Here is a 17,352-nt window from a genome sequence, read left to right as displayed (position 1 = left end):
GCAAGGATCGAGCTGATTTGGAGGGGCTTGTGGAGGCACTTTGGCTCCTGGCCACCGGCGGGCTGGCTTCTGCCACCCCAGGGACCCAAAGGTGCCCACCTGGGTGTGCAGGCTGGGTGATGGCAGGGCGCAAACCCACGTATCTGGGTAAAACCCGGCTGCAAAAGCAAACGCTGGGCGGCCTGAGCCCGACGACAGCGTCCACCCCGTGGCGCTGACCTGGTGGCACGGCCGCAGGCTGGCAGCCCCGGCGGGGCTGGGCACGGTGTGGGTTACGCGAGGAAGCAGGGCTGGCGCCGGGCACGGACGGTGCCAGGGGATATTTTTGGGCTTCCATGGGCAGGACACATTCTGTTCCCATGAGCTCAGGCAGCCAGCGGGGGCCGGTCCCTTCCCTCCCACCCACCCACCCACCCACCGCCCCACAAAACCCTCACCGGGGTCCCTGGGCAGCTCCGGGGCTCCACTGCTGGGAAGGGACTGGGAACACTGGGGCTGCGGGGGTCAATGCCATCCCATTCCGCGGCGACCACGGCCGAGGCTCTGCCCAGGCGGCTGCTCCCCGCTGGGAAATGTGCCGTCCCACGGGAGACACGGGGGATTGCGCACGGCCAGGACATGGGCACTGGGGCGAAAATGGGGCAGAGACTGCGCCCGCCATCACCCTGGCTTGAGCTGAACCTCCACGTCCCCCTCACCTGGAGGAGCTGCCTGGTTTCCATCCCAAATTTCTCCATCCCACCCTGGCAGCCGTGGGGCAATCACGGCACGGATATTCCCCCCGCTCCTCTCCAGCCCCGCACCAATCCCTGGGGGTGCTGAGCCCCATCCCGGCCGATTTCCAGGGTGCGGACGTCCCTGGCTGCACCAAATCCCACCTGCCGCCGGGTTCGGTGTCGGGCTCAGCAAGAAACAACCCTTTGGCACGGCGCGATGCCACCGCACCCTCCCCGTATCGGGGCTCAACCCCGACAATGCCCCTTTTGCAAAGCACTTTGGCCTCCATCAACCTTAAAACGCTCATTCAGCACAGCCCACGATTATTATTATTATTATTATTATTAATTTTCCCATTGCGCCGCTGCATTTTAAACACCGCCAACACGTAACGTTTCCAAATCGAGGGCAATTTTAGCGCGAAAAAAATTGCACGCGTTGGGGTCATACCCAGGAGCTACAGGTAGGGAGGTTATTAGCACACGTTCTGCCCCGCAAGATGGACAAGAAAAGCTGCCAATAAATTATATAGATACATATATATATATATACACACACACGCGGGCATACAAATCGCAGGGTGAGGGATTTATTGGGTTATAATTGTGACCACCTGAAAAAAAAGGAAGGGGGGTGTGTGTTTAAAACTGATCCGATGAGTTCAAGGAGGGCGGTGGAGCGGAAAAATGGGAGAAATTTGGGACCGTAGCAGAAAAATGGGAGAAAAATAAAGCAACGGGCCGGTCCTGCCTGGGTGCTGCTGCTCCGTCACGGGAAGCGCCGGGTGCCCACGGTAAATCCTTTGTGGGTTTAAAATAAATCTTGGCGGGGGGGGGGAGGGAAATTTGGAGCCCAACCCGGGATTCGCTGCTAAGGCCAAGCTTTGCGAGAGCGTAGGGGAAAATAAAAAGGGATTTAAAAAAAAAAAAAATAGCACTTTTGAAGAGCTTTCCTGCTTCGCCGCCGCCGCCGCCTCCCCCCTGCGATGCTCAGGGTGATGCTGGCTCCAGGCACCGGCTCCCAGTTTGGGGAGGGGGGAGCTGCTGGGTCCTGGGCACCCGCTTCTCTCTGCTTTTAATATGAGGATAAAACACCCACGGGTGCCTGTGGGGGTGGGAAAAGCCGGGGGGTGGGGGGTGGTACTTCAATAGGGCCTCGGCGGAGGAGAGGAGCAGCAAAGATGGGGTGGACGAGGGACGGGGGAGGTGGCGTCCCACCCAGAGCGGGGGGTGTCACCTCCCCGTCCTCTTGCAAACACAGCAGGGGACGGGCAGTAACAATAAAAACGAAGACAAAAAGATATTTTGTCCCTTCCTGGCCGCTGAAGGGGGGGGTGGGGGGGGTTGGCGGGGGGGCGCGACGCCACGGCATGGGGCTGCAAAAGGTCTCCTGGGGAGAAAAACCTTGGGATGTTGGGCTGGGAGAGAGGGGTGCTGCGGCTTGGGATGCCGCCGGCCACCCCGAAAGCCCAGATACATCCCCATGGAGATATATTTTTTTTTATTTGTATATATAGGAAAATAAAAAAGAATTTTTTAATATATTTATATACATAAAAATATATATAATCTATTTTATATACATATTTAAGTACTGGAGGAGGTGAGCCGAGCTCACGCCCCCTGCGCCCCGAGCCCAAACCACCACTCCCAAATTGGGCTCCGTCTCATCCCAGTTATTTGATGTCGCTGGGAAAAAGCGAGACGGGGAGGGGACGCCGAGCGGTGACCCCACAAGACGCCGGTGCCGATTTCGCCAGACACGCTGGGGTTGGGGGGCGGGGGGGGAAAAACTGCAGCAGAAAAGAGAGGAAGGGGTTTTTCCCCCCCCCCCCCCTATTTTTTTTTTTTCCCCCAAAAGGCTCAGCCCCTCCCAGCATGACTTTATGACCAGAAACGCCGCCTGTAGTTGGAGGATTTCTTCCTTTTGAACAAAATATTTCGGATGCCTCAAAGAGAGCCAGAAGGCAGCAGGGAAAAAAAAAATAAATAAAAAAAATAAAGCCCTCCTCGGCCAGAATCTCCCCATTGACCTGACCCTTTTCTAACGACGCTCTGATTTGCCGAGCTGTTTCAGTTCCCCGAGAGATGACATTTTTCTCACTTCTTTTTGCAAAAAAAAAAACCCCAAAAAAACCAAAAACCAACACACAAACACGATTTCCCCTCCCTGCTCTTTGCAGCTGGTGCCACCACCCCCCAGGACCTCAAGCCACATCAGGTCCCCACGGCCGGACCCCTCCGTATCTAGGGTAGAAAAGGCACCAGCGTCAAAATATTTCAAAGCATCCTCCCTAAAAATAAGCTCAAAAATAATATTTGGGGAATAAACCCACCGGAGCCAGGGGGCAGGGAGGTGCCACCCTTGCCCCAGGGACCCCCAAGCACCCGCAAGTCCCTGCGTGGCGGCGTCCCCTCTCTGGCTGGGTGACACCCTGGAAATAACAGCATTTGGGAAGCACGGGGCTGGGGGGGGGACGGGGACACGACACACGACGACTTTGCTCTTCGCAGCCCGAAGGCACCGTCGGCGGCTCCAGCCTCCTGGGCCAGGGCTGGAAAAAAACACGCTGGGAAATATTTGGAGGCTGTGACTCAGGGCAGGAACGTCGCTCGGCGCCTCGCCAGCCCTCAGGGCCGCCCCCCCCTGCCCCTCCGCCACCCCCCACCCCAGGGTGGGTGTTCTCCGGTGTCTTGTAAGCGAGACGTTTGCTAAAGCCGCCCGCAGTCACCCACAACGTGGAGGGGGACGCCGGCCCGGGGACTTTTGGCGTCGGCAAAGCCAACGGAGACCTGCTCCCCTGCCTCAGTTTCCCCGGTGCCCTTGAGCTGCCCCCAGAACACCCCCCCACCCCGTGCATGGTGCAAATAGAGGCTCTGCCCCACCCCCCCCAGCAAACCCTTACCAAGCCCCATCCAGCCTCGCTGCCCCCAGCCCCACGTCCCCGCTCAGGTGGGAAAGGTGGTGGGTCCTACCTGTCCGTGGGGACCGGAGGGTCTCGGCTGCCCCAGAACCAGGATCGGGCCCCCCCCCTGCTTCCGAGGCGCAGGGACGTCCCTGGGTCCGTGGGGCTGGAGCAGGGGGACGGGCAGGTCCCTCCTCAGGGCTCTTATCAGCAGCTGCCAGCGGCTCCTGCCCCCACCCTGATAAGTGCTGGGCTCCCCATCACAGGGCTGGGGTGCCCCCAGTGCCGCTTCACTCCCCCCCCCCGAGCAGGACTGGTGCATCCCATGGGACACCCGCATCGGGACGAGTGTCGGCGCCCCAAATCCCAACTTTCCAGGAGGGTGCTGAACCCAGAAGAGGTTAGCAACGGGGGCACACCGGAGCTGAGCCCATCCCCTCGGGAATGCATGGACACCCCCCCCCCCCCCCCAAGTTTGTCCCCTTGGATAACCCAGGGCTGCTCCCAGTCGCTCCCGGAGCAGTGGGACACCCCCATTCCCTATTCTGCTATGCAGGATCAGGCCCTGGGGCTGAGCAGGGAGAAAGGGAAGCTGCGGCTCACCCCGGCTCTGCCCGGCGGAAAAAAGGAAAAAAGGAAAAAAGGAAAAAAGGAAAAAAGGAAAAAAGGAAAAAAGGAAAAAAAAAGGAAAAAAGGAAAAAAAAAAGGAAAAAAAAAGGAAAAAAAGGAAAAAAAAAGGAAAAAAGGAAAAAAAAAGGAAAAAAGGCCGGCGGGGGAAAGGAATAATTTTATTTTTTCAAACCTAATCTGTAGCAAAGTCACAGTAGCATTTCCCTGCCCAGTCAGGAGTAAATACACCACACACCCCCCCAAAAAAAAAAAAAGAAATAACTTAACTGGAGCTAAGGATCCGCAGAGACAAACCGAGAGCAGGCGATGCTGCTGGACCCGGACCCGCGCTCCAGCAGAGCCGGGAGCGGGGGCTCTCCCAAACGGGCACCCCCCTCACCCCGCCACCGGCGACCCGCGCCGCTGGGAAATGCTCGGGCACCCCTGGGTAAAGCTACGGCCACCCCACGTCCCACCCTGTCACCCTCAGCCGCCGGCAGCCCCCCCCCGCCCCTGGCACAGCCCCGAAGGTGGAGGCAGCGGAGATGTGCCAGTGGCTGAAAAATGATGCCAACCAAAAAAAAAAAAAAAAAAAAAAAGAAACAAACAAAAAAAAAAGGTATAAAACACACAGCAGGCACTTCTACCTTCATCCTGCTCCTGTCCCGGCACCCAGGTTAAGAGGCACTTCGCGTCCCAAATTGCAGGGGGCGCGGGCAGGCACCCCCGGCCGCGGAGGGGACGTCCCCGTGTCACTGAAGGCAGCAGAATCACTGGGGCAGGGCAGAGGGGAGCCGCAGTCTCTCCCCCCAGCCATTCGTATGCTAAAATTGGGGGTGGGGGGGATTCAGCTCGGGGACGAGTGGCACCGGGGGCTGCCCCACGGGGTGGTCGGACCCTTCCCACCTCTCCTGCAGTGCCCTAGAGATGTGGGGGGCAGGGGGTGCGGGGGCGGGCAGCATCCCCCACCAGCAGCTGCGCATCTTCCAGCGCAACGAGACGCCAAAAAAGCAGGGGTGAAGCCCACGATACCCGTGGTGATCTCCGGCTCGAGGACAGTCCTCCGCGGTGGCAGGATGGGTCACCGAGGGGTAACGCCAGCACCCACAGACACCCCCGGTTTGGCATCGCTCAGGCTCACCCCAAGAAAGGCGTGGAGCAGCCCAGCACCCCCAGTTCTGCCAAGCCCAGGGCAGCATTCCGGGATCTTCCCAACGCCAACGGCTCCTTGGGGATCCCGTCTCCTGGAATGAGGGGCAGGGATGCCCCCGCTTCTTTCCTTCCAGCAGCTCCAGACCCTTAAGGGGGGAGACAATATTCCAGCAGAGTCTTTAAGGCACCAGCTCCCTCCTGGCCTTTTCCCCAAACCTGGGGCAGGAGGAGGAGGAGGAGGAGGAAGAGGAGGGAGCAGAGGCCGGTCAGGTCATGTAGCGGGTGACGGCTCTCAGGGCGTAGAGCAGAGCCGCCTGCATCCGAGCCTCCAGCAAGAGCAGGTTGATGTGCACCTAACGCGGAGAGAGCGATGTCAGGGCACCGTGGGGGGGGGGGCTCGGCACCCCCCCATCGCCCTGCCGGGAAGGGAAGGGATGGGGCAGCACCTTCTCCGAGTGCTTGAAGTGTCTCCAGAACTGCGTGTACATCCGCTTGGTCGTCTTCTCCGGGTAGCAGGCCACCGTCTTGATGTAGATCTTCAAGCTGCGCTCCAGGAGCTGGTTCACCTCCCCGTAGTCGTAGTCGTCGTAGCTGGGGGAGGGAAGCAGGGACGTTACCCCGGGCATAACCCCTGCCCTTTCGCACCCTCCGGGGGTCTTTCTGGACTTAAACCCAGCCCCCCAACAGCATGAAAAGGGCTGCATCCCCAGCAGCGTGGGCAGCAGGGCGAGGGGGGGGATCCTGCCCCTCTGCTCCGCTCGGGGGAGACCCCACCTGGAGTCCTGCCTCCAGCGCTGGGGCACCAACAGCAGAAGGACACGGAGCTGTTGGAGCGGGGCCAGAGGAGGCCCCGGAGATGCTGGGAGGGCTGGAGCCCCTCTGCTGTGGGGACAGGCTGAGAGAGCTGGGCGGGTTCAGCCTGGAGAAGAGAAGGCTCCGGGGAGACCTTCCAGCCCCTTCCAGTCCCTAAAGGGGCTCCAGGAAAGCTGGGGAGGGACTCTGGAGCAGGGAGGGGAGCCATGGGACAAGGGGGAATGGTTTTACACCACAAGAGGGGAGATTTAGATGAGATCTTGGGAAGAAATTCTTGGCTGTGAGGGCGGTGAGCCCCTGGCCCAGGTTGCCCAGAGAAGCTGTGGCTGCCCCATCCCTGGAGGGGTTCAAGGCCAGGTTGGACGGGGCTTGGAGCAACCTGGGCTGGTGGGAGGTGTCCCTGCCCAGGGCAGGGGGTGGCACTGGGTGGGCTTTAACATCATTTCCAACCCAAACCATTCTACAATTCTATCACTTCGCCTCAGTCTAAGCAGCAGCAACAGTCTCAGCAAGACCAAGCCACAGGCCCCAGGCTGGACCTGCTCACGGGCTCTACCCAAGGTGGAGAACAGGCTCCATTCATGGCTCGGGGACCTACCGGATGCCGAAGACGCAGTGAACATAGTTCCAGATGGCCCTGCGCAGCATGGAGGTGTCCACGCCGCAGTGCATGGCGATGGTGTTGTACGTCAGGTTGTAGACCACCTGGAACTTCTCATCCAGGAGCTGCCCCACATCGGGGTAGAGACGGTTGATCAGCGAGAAGCCATGGTCCTCCCAGGTGTAATCCTGCCGGAGAAAGTATGCTGGAGTAGGGGCTTGACGGGGAACAAGGGGTCCCTTCAAAGCCAGGGACACAAGCTGGGGTTGTTGCTGTCCCCATGTTGACTCCCTCAACTATCAGCATCTGGTCGCACTGCTCAGACAGCTCCAGCCTGGTCCCAGCCCTTCGTCCCCTGCACCCACACTGTCACAGAGTCATGGAATTGTCGAGGTTGGAAGGGATCTTTCAGATCATCAAGTCCAACCATCACCCCAACACTGCCAAAGCCACCACTACCCCAAGTCCCTCAGCACCACGTCTGCCCGGCTTCTAAACACCTCCAGGGATGGCGACTCCACCGCTGCCCTGGGCAGCTTCTTCCAACGCTTGACAACACTTTTGGTGAAGAAATTGTTCCTAATATCCATCCTAAACCTCCCCTGGCGCAACTTGAGGCCATTTCCTCTTGTCCCATCACCTGTTCCCTGGGAGAAGTTACCGACCCTCACCTCGCTACACCCTCCTCAATGACCCTGGGACCAAGAGACAAGCAGGACCTGCCACCCAGCTCCCCGCCACGGGACACTGAGCACCCACCTGCGCACGGAAAGTGGGGGGCGCCTGCTCGCCCCGCCGCGTGAAGTCCTTGTAGCCGAAGTCGGGGTCCTCCACGAAGCAGAGGACGTTGGACTGCAGGGAGTGATCCGCAATATCTACAAGGCACCACCGCAGTGGCCGTCAGCGACGTGGCGGGACCCCGGAGAGAGCCAGCCCTGCGGCTGGGGGCCTGATCCTGCTGCACCACGGGCAGACGCCGGCTCCTTTCCCAATCCCCCGCGACCTCCCCAGCCCCCCGGAACCCCGTCCCCAGCCAGCTGTCCCCCCCCCTCCACCTCCTCACCTGCCGGAGCCACCAGTAAGCTCTCCGTCTTCTCCAGCTCGAAGCGCGTCGCCATCTCCTCCTGCGTGACACCTTCCTCCTCCAGCTGGCTTTCCTGCAGCAGCTTCATCCTCTCCATCAGCGCCTCCACCTCCCGCATGGCGTCCTTGCCCTGGAGAAGCAGAGGGCAGAGTCAACGCTGCCCCGGGTCGAGCAAGGTTGCAGAGGGATTTGCCAGCCCAGAGGAGCACGGAGCCGCTCTCCGCTCTGCCGTCACTTGGAGCAACCCCAGGGCTTGCTCTAAAGAACTGTTTGCAGGACAAAGGAGGTTTGTCCTGCCCAGATCTCAGCTGCTCTTGTGAATTATCCCAAGGGTTGGGAAGAAGGGGACAAGCCCTGGGGAGGATGCCACGGCGCGGAGGATGCCACGGCGCGGAGGATGCCACGGCGCGGAGGATGCCACGGCGCGGAGGATGCCACGGCGCAGCCCTAAAGCACCTGCTGTTCCCAATAAAAGGCCCTGGGGCAGTTCCCCGTGAGAAGCACCATAAATCATAGGAACCGCAGAACACCAGGTTGGAAGGGACCACAAGGATCACCCGGTCCAACCTCTCTTGGCCAAAGCACTGTCCAGACAAGGGGGCCCAGCACACTCTTAAAAGCATCCAACGCTGAGGAATCTGCTACTTCCCTGGGGAGATTCTTCCCATAAAACGCCCCCCATGCCCTCCCTTCCCACCCCACACCCTCCTCCCCTGCAAGGCAAACCCCCCCCTCCCCGCCTTACCCCAGAGCTGTCGTCAGAGGCAGGGCTGCTGTCGCTGTGGGGCGAGGGGGGCCGGCAGCCGTGCCCCCCATCCTGCTCCTCCTCGGGGTTGATGCCGCAGCCGAAGACGAAGGAGGCGAGCGAGTGGTAGTGGGTGAGGAGCACCAGGGCCTGCACCAGCTCCGCCAGCGACCAGCTGTTCTCCCCCGTCTTCAGCAGAGCCTGCAAAGCCCACGGGGTTGGAGAGACACCCCCCCCCCCAGCACCCCCACCGTACCCCCCCCACCGCACCCCAGAGCCGGGGCAAGACAAGGGCAGGGAGACAGGAGGGGATTCGGGATGCGCCCCCCCCATAAACCACCTCAGAGACTCCCTCAGCCCCAAAAGGGTTAAATCTGGGGGGGGTTGGTGCAATCAGGGATGTGGCCCTTGGGGCCAAGTCCCCCAAAATTAGAGTGTTTGGGGGGGCGGCGGGGGGGGGGGGGGATCCGCGCTGGCAGCATCAGGTCTCACCTCGATGTGCTCCTTGGTGATGAGCCAGGGCCGGTGGGCCAGCAGCTTGTTGATCTCATTGAGGTTCCTGAGTTTTTGGGGGGCACAGTGCAGCCCCTGCAGCCAGGTCGGGTTGCCCCCCACTTGCAGGAACTCCCCCATGTGCAAACCCACCAGGTAGGAGCACTGGTGCCGGGCTGCTGCCTGCGGGGAGAGCCGGGCAGTCAGCCCCCGGCACCGGCCAGGGGACCCCCCAACCCTGCTACGAGCCCTTGGAGAAGCCAAGGCAGGGAGACACCCCCTCCCCCCCACACACACATCGCCCTTGGAGGGTTTTCCCTAGGGAAGACAGTCCACACAGGGGTCTCTCCCTGCGCCCCCCCCCCATCAATGCTGGTCCCCAGGCGCCCTGGAGGGGAGGGGTGCTGGGGTACCCTGGGTGGGCACCATGGCACCAACTCCAAGGGGTTTCCAAGCCTCTGGGACCACAGATCGGGGGGGTGGGGGGGGAACACGCCACGCCACGACCCACCTGCGGGGTCCTAAATGCTTTCCTGCCCCAAAACCCAGTGGAGGTGCTGCGACCACAAATAACCCCCCGGGGACACCCCCCCCACCCCACCCCACGGGACCCCCCCACCCCACGGGACCCCCCCACCCCACGGGACCCCCCCTCCCTCCCCCCGATCCTCACCATGATGGCGATGTAGTGGCGCTTGTGGTAGGGCAGGGGCCCGTCCATGCGCAGCAGGAGGGACTGGGTCTTCCAGAAGCTGCTGAGATACTGGGGGTGCAGCCCCATGACCATGGTGATGTTGTCCACCCTGCCCGCCGAGACGAAGGCCTCGATGAGGAGCTGCCGCAGGCTGCTCTCCGCGCCGTCCCGCAGGATCTGCCGGGATGGGGAGAGGAGGCGAGGGGGGGGTGTGTGTGTGCGTGTGAAGGGCTGTGAGTTAGAGCCCCCCTCTGACCTAGAAGGAGACCCCCCACCCACACACACACACCCCTTTTCCCCATCAAGCAGGACCCCGGAGCACCCATCCCACCGCATCGGATGCTCACCCCGTGGGAGGTGCCCACCTTTGTCCCCGCCGCCCGGTAGGGACACCGCCGGTAGCCCCCGCTGCCCGTCTCCCCCCTCCCGGCCCCGGGGGGCTGGGGGTGACGGGGGGTCTCCATACCGGACCCCGCACAGCCCGGCCGGCTCAGCCCGAGGGGTGGGTTGTTTATTTGGGTGCTGGTGCGCAGCGGGGAGGAGATGGGGCTCAGCCACCGCCCCCCCCACACACCCACACACACACACCCCCCCTCCAGCCTCTCCACCCCCACCGCGGTGACGAAACCACGGCGTTATCTCCGACAAGGAGGAACCATCTGGGAAACCGAGGCCGGGTGCGAGATAGGGCTGAGGGTGCCCCGGCATGAGGAGCCCCGGGGACCTCAGGGCACAGCGGGGTTTTTTTTTTTGCGGGGGGGGGGGGGAGAGACGATAGGGTAGGATGGGGGCTGCCTTTGCAGCACAGAGGAAAGACGACTGCGTTTGGCTGAGCGGGGAAACTGAGGCACGGGGAGGGCAGGGACTTGGGGCAGGAAAAAACAACTGCCCCCCCCCCCCAATCCCCCAAAACAAGACACCCCCCCCCCCCGCTGCCACAGGGACACCCGCGCCTGGGTGACCCTTCCCCATCCCACCCCAGCTGGGCACTAGCAATCGGGATGGGGGCGTGGGAATCCTTCCTTAACAGCCCCCCCCCGCCAAACCCAGGGCAGGGAGGGACGGAGGAGCCCCCCCAGCAGGGAGGGACACCCCCTCCCAAGACCATCCCCCATGGCTCTTACCTCTCCCAGGGGGATGAAGGCGCTGGGACCCTTCCCCTCTCCCTCCTAGGAAGGAAAAGAGCGGCGGCTTCAGCCCGGCACCGGGGCAACCGGCAGCCACCAGCGGGACGAGGACGTGCCACCGGTGTGACGAGCGCGGTGTCACCGGAAAGGGTGACTCAGGCAGCCACCCCTGCACGGGCCACGGGGACGCGCGGCCATCGCCCCTGCGCCCTTGCGTCAGGCCGGGCAGCGCCTGATGAAATCGGGCAGGGGTGTTGCTCCGCACCCCCCGACACACACACACACACACCCCGGGGAGAGGTGACACGTGGGGACCACGGGCCGTGCCAGGACACGGGCCAGGAGAGCGGAGACACCCCCCGGCTCTGGGTTCACCACCTCCATGGGAAAACACGGGGGACAAGCGGAGCCCGGGGAGGGGGGTCCCCGGGAAGAGCCACGGCCGACGGCCACCATAAACAGGGTGCCCGGGGGCCCCGCTGCCACCCCCGGCCACAAAACGCCCACAAACATCTCCACCGGGTAATTTTTCCCTCCCTCCCCAAATCCGTTAATGCAGTTAAGACAGAAAAAAGCCCCCCCCACCGCCCCCCCAACCCCAGCACAGGGCGGCTGCTGCTCCCCGCGCTGCCGGCACAGGGTTCAGCTCCTGTTTGACACCCCCCCGCGCTCCATACCCCCCCCAGCTCCCCAGGGAAGAGCGTTTCCACGCTGTATTTTCTCCCAGCAGATAATTTTCCTCCTCCCCGCCAGCGCCCAAGCAGGATGCACCCAGGGGCAGCGACGGGGATGCCGCAAGCAGGAGTGCAACGGGATCAGGATCGCACCCCCCCTCCCCTCGCCCCAGCCCTCCTGCTGCGGGGGGGGAGCTCAGTGGCCGTGGGGACCCCCCCACCACCACCACCCCCCCCGCCTCCAGAGCTGCAACACGGGGATGCAGCAGAGCCTGAATCCTCCCCCACGCAGCATCCCACCAGCTCCCGACTTGGCAGCGGTGCAGGGGGCATGGCTGCGCCCGCATCACAGCGGCACCCATGGGTGCCAACCGCAGGCCGGGGCGGGGGGGGGGGGGGGGGGGGGGGAGACATAAATACACACACACAGACAGAGCATCCAGCCCCAAGAGCTAAAATAATCCCTGCAAAACACCTACAGAGGACCCAGAACCTGGTTTGGGGGTGGGAGAAAAGAAGGTGGAAAAGGGTTCAAGTGCTCCCAGGTCTGGGAAGGAGGAGAGAGGGATGGGGGGGTGGAGGAGTGGGGGGGGATGCACGGTGTCCCCACATACAGGGGGGACACGGTGTTTGAGTGGGACCAGGACCGAGACAGGGCAGCGGGAGCAGAAAGGGCACCCAGCAGACGAACGCCCGCAGCTCGGCGTCCTGCAGCCCACGCTCCGGATACCGGCGCCACCGCAGAGGGGGTGCCCAGGGCCCCGCTCCGGGCGGGGAAGCACCAGCCTCCTCTGCCCATTCCCTGCGGAAAACCCCCGGCGTCCCTCTGCCAGCAGGAGCCGGGGTGATACCGTGAAGCTGGGACCTGTCCCCGAGCACGGGGTCACCTCCGCCGGGACCTTTGAATGGCAGCCCAGCCCCAAGCAGGATGCGAGCCCCGGATCCGGATCTGCTTGCCCAGGGAGTGGACGGGATCCCAGCGTCCCGGGATGCCCACGACCACCCCACTCCATCCCATGGCATATGTTCCCCCATGGCACACGTTTTCCCCCCCCCCACGCAAACCCAGTGGGGACCAGTGGTGCCACGGGGGGAAGCCGAGCCAGCAGCAGCCGTACCCACGGCGCCGGACACGGCAAAGCTCCCGCGGCCCATCCCAAGGGATGCCTCGGCCGGTGGAGACCTGCACCCTGCTTTGCTCCGGGTGCAGGGAGAGACACGACCAGGAGATGGGCATGGGGCAGGCAATGGCCACTGGTCACCCCCGTTTGCACCGCTGGGGGCACGGAGAGAGCCGGGCACCCTGTCCCAGCAAAGGTGTGCCTGGCCCCTGCCGGCCCCCCCAAAATAAAGGGCTCATCCCCAGCCGCGAGAGCAGGGTGCTGCCCACACGCTCTTCCCGACTGGAAGCGGGCAGCCTTCACCCAGTAACTGGGTTACTGGGTGAAGTGACCGAAGCGGGAGCCGCACTGGTCTGCAAGGTTCTTGCTGTCCTGGGGGGCTGGCGGGGGGTGGGGGGACGGGACAACAATGGCACGACCCTCGTTTTATTGCATTCCTCCCTCCCACGGCTCAGCCAGGCAGATGCTCCCCCCATCCCACCGGCCGCGCTGCAGCCAGGCGATTCCTGGTGCCCCCCTTTCCCCCTTCCCTACATCACCCCCCTCCACCCACGGGGGCGGGCAGGGCACGGCCACCCCCCCCCCGCCCCTCACCGCCATCCCAGGGCCGGGAAAACCCACGGCATCCACGCAGGGAAAAACCAAGCACGGCACCCAGCGGCGTTTTCCAAAACCGAGAAGCCTTCCAAAGCCGACGGCACAGCCGGACACCCCCCCACACACACACACCCCGGCCCCCTCCAGCCCAGTAACGACGGGGAAGCTCAAACCCCCCTGCCCCCCCGGTGCTCAGCACCCAGCGCCATGAGCCCCCCCGCCCTCCGCAGGACAGGCGGTGGCACGGTGGCAGTGAGGGTCCCGCTGCCGGGATTCACCTGCAGGAGACGGGACATGTCACGGCAGGGGGGACGGTGGCGGCAGGAGGAGGGTGCCTGGACCCTGGACGCGCACAACCGGGAATGCCGATGGCAGGACGGCATGACCCACTCTCTGGCCATGGAGCCACTGGGCCGGGAGCCGCTTCTCCCGGGGCGTCTTTTCCACGATGCCCTGCGAGGGGACGAGCCCCCACGGCTGGCACTGGGACGGAGACCCAAGAGCTGGAGCCAGGCACAGCCCCGGCGATGGCGGGCGCCTTCTCCCACCCGCTGCCTCCAAACGACTGCGGTGGCATCGGGCACAGCCTGGCACCCTCTCCGGAGCGGGGAAGGGGCGTGGAATGGCAGGAGGTGACCACGCAGCAGCTGTCGCCACCGCCACGCGCTCCGCACGTGTCACAGCACGCCGCGGGCTGGCACCGGGCCGCAGCCCCCCCCCCGGCGAAGCCAGCAGTGCCCGCATCCCAGGGCTCCCACCGCTCCCAGCACACGGATGCTCCTGCCCTGAGTCACCGCGGACGCGGGACCGGGGTGACAGCGGGAGCAGGCTGCTGCCATCGCCGCTCCGGGCGCTGAGCCGGTTCGGCACTGACTCACGGTTTGGGGAGAAAAAGCTCCTTTGCTGCTCCAAGAGGCTCCGCAGGGGGGGTACGGCAACGGAGAGATCCCAGCAGGCAAATTCCCGGGATGGAGACGGCAGGAATTCCGAGCTCGGTTCACCCCGCTGCTTTCCGTGACAGCTCAGGGTGACCTTTGAAGGTGGATTTTAATCACCCCCGGGCAGAGGCTCGTTAATTTTGCTGCACTAAGCAATCCTCAGGGGTGCTGCCGTTAACCCCCGCCGCGCCGCCCCCGCGTAGGGCATCGCCTCCTGCTCCCGCCGATGGGGAAACTGAGGCACGGAGGCGATGCCCTGACCCATGCGACCTACTCCCAAGCTCCGGCTGGCACAGGGGGGGTGGAGGGTCTCAACGGAGACAGCGGGGGAAGGAGTTTGACCCCCTGGGAGCGGGAGGACGGGTGTGCCGAGCGGTGAGCCCCCGCCGGCGCTGGGGCCAGTGCTTAGTCAGGTGTCAGAAAAACCATTCCCGATAAGGCGAGGTTAAACAAACACCATCGCAGCCGCCCGGCAAAGCCCTCAAAACCCCGTTCCTGCCAAAAAAATGGGGCAGGAGGCCAGTCCTGGGCCGTACCAGGGGGCGAGAGCAGTGCCGGGTCTCGGCCCCCCTGACGCACGGAGCCAACGGGCCAGCACAAGCCCTTTGGCACAAGCCACGGCCACCCCTGGAAAGCAAACCCAGCCGCCACCACCCCCCCGCTCCAACACCAGGGACCCCCAAATCCCACCCCGCCTCGCCCCAAAAACCCGGAGGGGCTTGTCGGAGAAGAGCGGGACGAGCCAGCCCCGCAAACCCCACCGAGGCGCCTTCGCGGTGGGCGCGAAGGTCCCCCCCAGCCCACGGAGTTTCGGCGGTACCTGCTAGACGCCGGTGACATCCCCGCCACCATCCTGCCCCCAGTTTGCTCCAAAACACCAGTTTCAGGTTTCCTCTCCCACCAGGACACGTTCCAGAGGGGGATTTCCCCCCTGCCCCCCGCCCCCCCCCCCGGCGCCGCTGCTGGTTGGGGTATTTCCCACCCCCTGTCCCAGGGTTTCCAGCTTCCAGCCCCACGCCAGGAGCGACCGTCCCTGCGGCTACATGGGGGTGACACGGCTATTTGGGGAGCCGGCGACTCCCCGCCGGCAGAGCCACCCCGCCGTCCCTGGGGACACCTCCCCGCTGGGGACAGAGGGAAGGGGAAACGCAGGAGGAAGAGGAAAAAACCGCAAAATTTTGTGCCTTTTTTTTTTTTTTTCTGGAAAAGGGGAAAAGAAAAAAAAAAGTCTTACAAATAGAGGCAATTCCCAACTTTTCAGGGAACTCAGTAGGGTGGGGGGGGACTGAAGTCACAGACGGGTCCTGCTGCCTGGGAGGGCCAGGGAGGTCCCACAAAGCCCCCCCGGGCACCTGGGGGCTCCAGTTTGCGCACTGGACCCCCAAAGGCAAAAGCTCTGGGCGATGCCGAGGGGTGTCCCAGAGCTCTGGGTTAACGGGGACACCAGAGAGACCCCAAACCCATCCCGGGAACGGCAGCAGGTGCAGAACGACCGGACGGAGCCCCCGGAGCCCCCCAGCCCCGACCTTGGTGGTCACACCCCACGGCCACCCCCTGCCTCAGTTTCCCTTCGCCTCCCGCAGGCAGGACCCCCTGCCCGGCTCCCACACACATCCCAGCCTTTGGAGGGTCGGGGCCACCCCCAGAGCTCCCCACCCTGCCACCCCAACGTCCGGAGAGGGCCACCCTGTCCCCAGGAGCCCCGGGGTGGGCTCCCATCAGCCCCAACCTGCTCCCCCACCCCAGCACCCTTTATTTTTTGGCTCGCTGCAAACGAGCGAAAGGGTTATTTCTGCAGTTCCGGCACGTCCCTACGTGTCCCGACCCTGCAGAGGGGGAGATGGCCCCCGGGGGGGGGGGGGACGACGACATGGGATGGGGGGACACAGCGGTCCCGGGGCAGGGGGACCCCCCCCGGGCGGGCTGCAGGGTGGCAGCACCCCGTCCCATCCCGGGTGACAAAGGCGGGGGGGGGGGGGGAGGTATGCAAACCGGGGACACCTCGGGCTTGCGACCCCCCCCCGAGCCGAGCCCTTACCTCGCCGCCCCGGTACTCCTCCAGCCCCGCGGGGGGGCACGGCGAGCCGGCCACCAGCATGGCAGCGAGGGGGGGGGGGGGGGGGGGCGCTAGGCGGCGGGCACGGACCGGGGACCACCACCCCACGCAAACCTCACACCCCACGCAAACCTCCCCTCCCCCGGGGTTGCGGAGCGTCCCCGGGGGTCCCCGGCCCCCCACCCTCGGCCTCCAGAACCTTCCCCGCGGCCCCGGCGCCCCGCGCCCCCCTCCGCTTTCATAGCGCGGCGGCCCCGCCCCCCCCGCTCCGCCATTGGTGGAAACGGGGGAGGGGGCGTGAGCGAGGCGTGCCGTCAGCCAATAGGGAGCGGCGGCGCGGGGGGTGCTGGGGGTTGTAGTTCGGGCCGGGCTGCAGCTCGGTGGCCACCGCCCCGAGCCCGCTGGGGGTGCGGGGAACAATGTCGGGAGGGGGGGGGGGTCGTGTCCCGCGGTCTGTGGGACGAGAGGAAGGGCGGGACCCCCCCGTACAGACCCGCTGCGGCGCCGTCCCCAGCCTGTGACACGGGGAGGGGGAGAGAAAATGTCCCCAGCCTGTGACAGGGCGGGGGGGGCGGGGGGGGGGGTTGGGGAAATGCCCCCAGCCTGTGACACGGGGGGGGTGGACAGAAAATGTGTCCCCAGCCTGTGACACGGTGGGGGGGGGAGAGAAAATGTCCCCAGCCTGTGACAGGGCTGGGGGGGGGGTTGGGGAAATGCCCCCAGCCTGTGACGGGGGGGGGTGGACAGAAAATGTGTCCCCAGCCTGTGACACGGTGGGGGGGGGAGAGAAAATGTCCCCAGCCTGTGACACGGGAGGGGTGGACAGAAAATGTGTCCCCGGCCTGTGATACAGGGGGGGAGGGGGGTGGAAAATGTCCCCAGCCTGTGACACCGGGCGGGGGGGCGGTAAATGTCCCCAGCCTGTGACACCGCCGGGGGGGGGATGACAGAAAATGTCCCCTGGGACCAAGGGGAAAAGAAACCCGATGGCAAAGGGGCACTTTTACGGGCAGTGGGTCTTTGTCCG

At 64.2% G+C, this 17,352-nt stretch overlaps 1 protein-coding gene and 1 long non-coding RNA gene across 3 annotated transcripts; both read right to left on the bottom strand.

Annotated features, from left to right (window-relative positions):
- Positions 1 to 1,284: 1,284 nt before the first annotated feature.
- On the bottom strand, positions 1,285 to 4,272 carry LOC134525201 (uncharacterized). Its single transcript, XR_010073723.1, has 2 exons — positions 3,693 to 4,272; positions 1,285 to 3,271 (listed from the first exon to the last, which is right to left on the bottom strand). It is a non-coding gene; the product is annotated as an uncharacterized LOC134525201 (long non-coding RNA).
- Positions 4,273 to 4,410: 138 nt separating this feature from the next.
- SESN2 (sestrin 2) lies at positions 4,411 to 14,129 on the bottom strand. 2 transcript variants are annotated; one of them, XM_063356066.1, is made up of 10 exons: positions 13,610 to 14,129; positions 10,937 to 10,981; positions 9,792 to 9,989; positions 9,119 to 9,301; positions 8,627 to 8,827; positions 7,861 to 8,011; positions 7,557 to 7,672; positions 6,795 to 6,985; positions 5,830 to 5,974; positions 4,411 to 5,736 (listed from the first exon to the last, which is right to left on the bottom strand). In XM_063356066.1, exons 1-10 carry the CDS (start codon positions 13,730 to 13,732, stop codon positions 5,650 to 5,652), a joined length of 1,440 nt encoding a protein of 479 aa, XP_063212136.1. In that variant the 5' UTR covers positions 13,733 to 14,129; the 3' UTR covers positions 4,411 to 5,649. The 2 variants fall into 2 exon arrangements, with proteins under 2 accessions (XP_063212136.1, XP_063212137.1); XM_063356067.1 differs by lacking the exons at positions 10,937 to 10,981; positions 13,610 to 14,129 and adding an exon at positions 10,160 to 10,390.
- Between the last annotated feature and the right edge of the window lie 3,223 nt (positions 14,130 to 17,352).

The sequence above is a fragment of the Chroicocephalus ridibundus genome, chromosome 19 (assembly GCF_963924245.1).
Source record: "Chroicocephalus ridibundus chromosome 19, bChrRid1.1, whole genome shotgun sequence".
In the NCBI taxonomy this organism is placed as follows: Eukaryota; Metazoa; Chordata; class Aves; order Charadriiformes; family Laridae; genus Chroicocephalus; species Chroicocephalus ridibundus.
Note: the sequence above shows the minus strand (reverse complement) of the source record. Positions and strands in the feature narration are given on the sequence as shown.

Bases quoted from the DNA above. Each gene is read 5' to 3' on its own strand.
- SESN2 (XM_063356066.1), bottom strand. From the start codon at position 13,732: ATGGCCAGAGAGTGGGTCATGCCGTCCTGCCATCGGCATTCCCGGTTG. The intron at 8,828-9,118 runs GTGAGACCTGAT...TGGGCTTTGCAG, and splicing joins TCACCAAGGAGCACATCGAG to GCTCTGCTGAAGACGGGGGA. The intron at 7,673-7,860 runs GTGAGGAGGTGG...GGTGCCTTGTAG, and splicing joins CTTACTGGTGGCTCCGGCAG to ATATTGCGGATCACTCCCTG.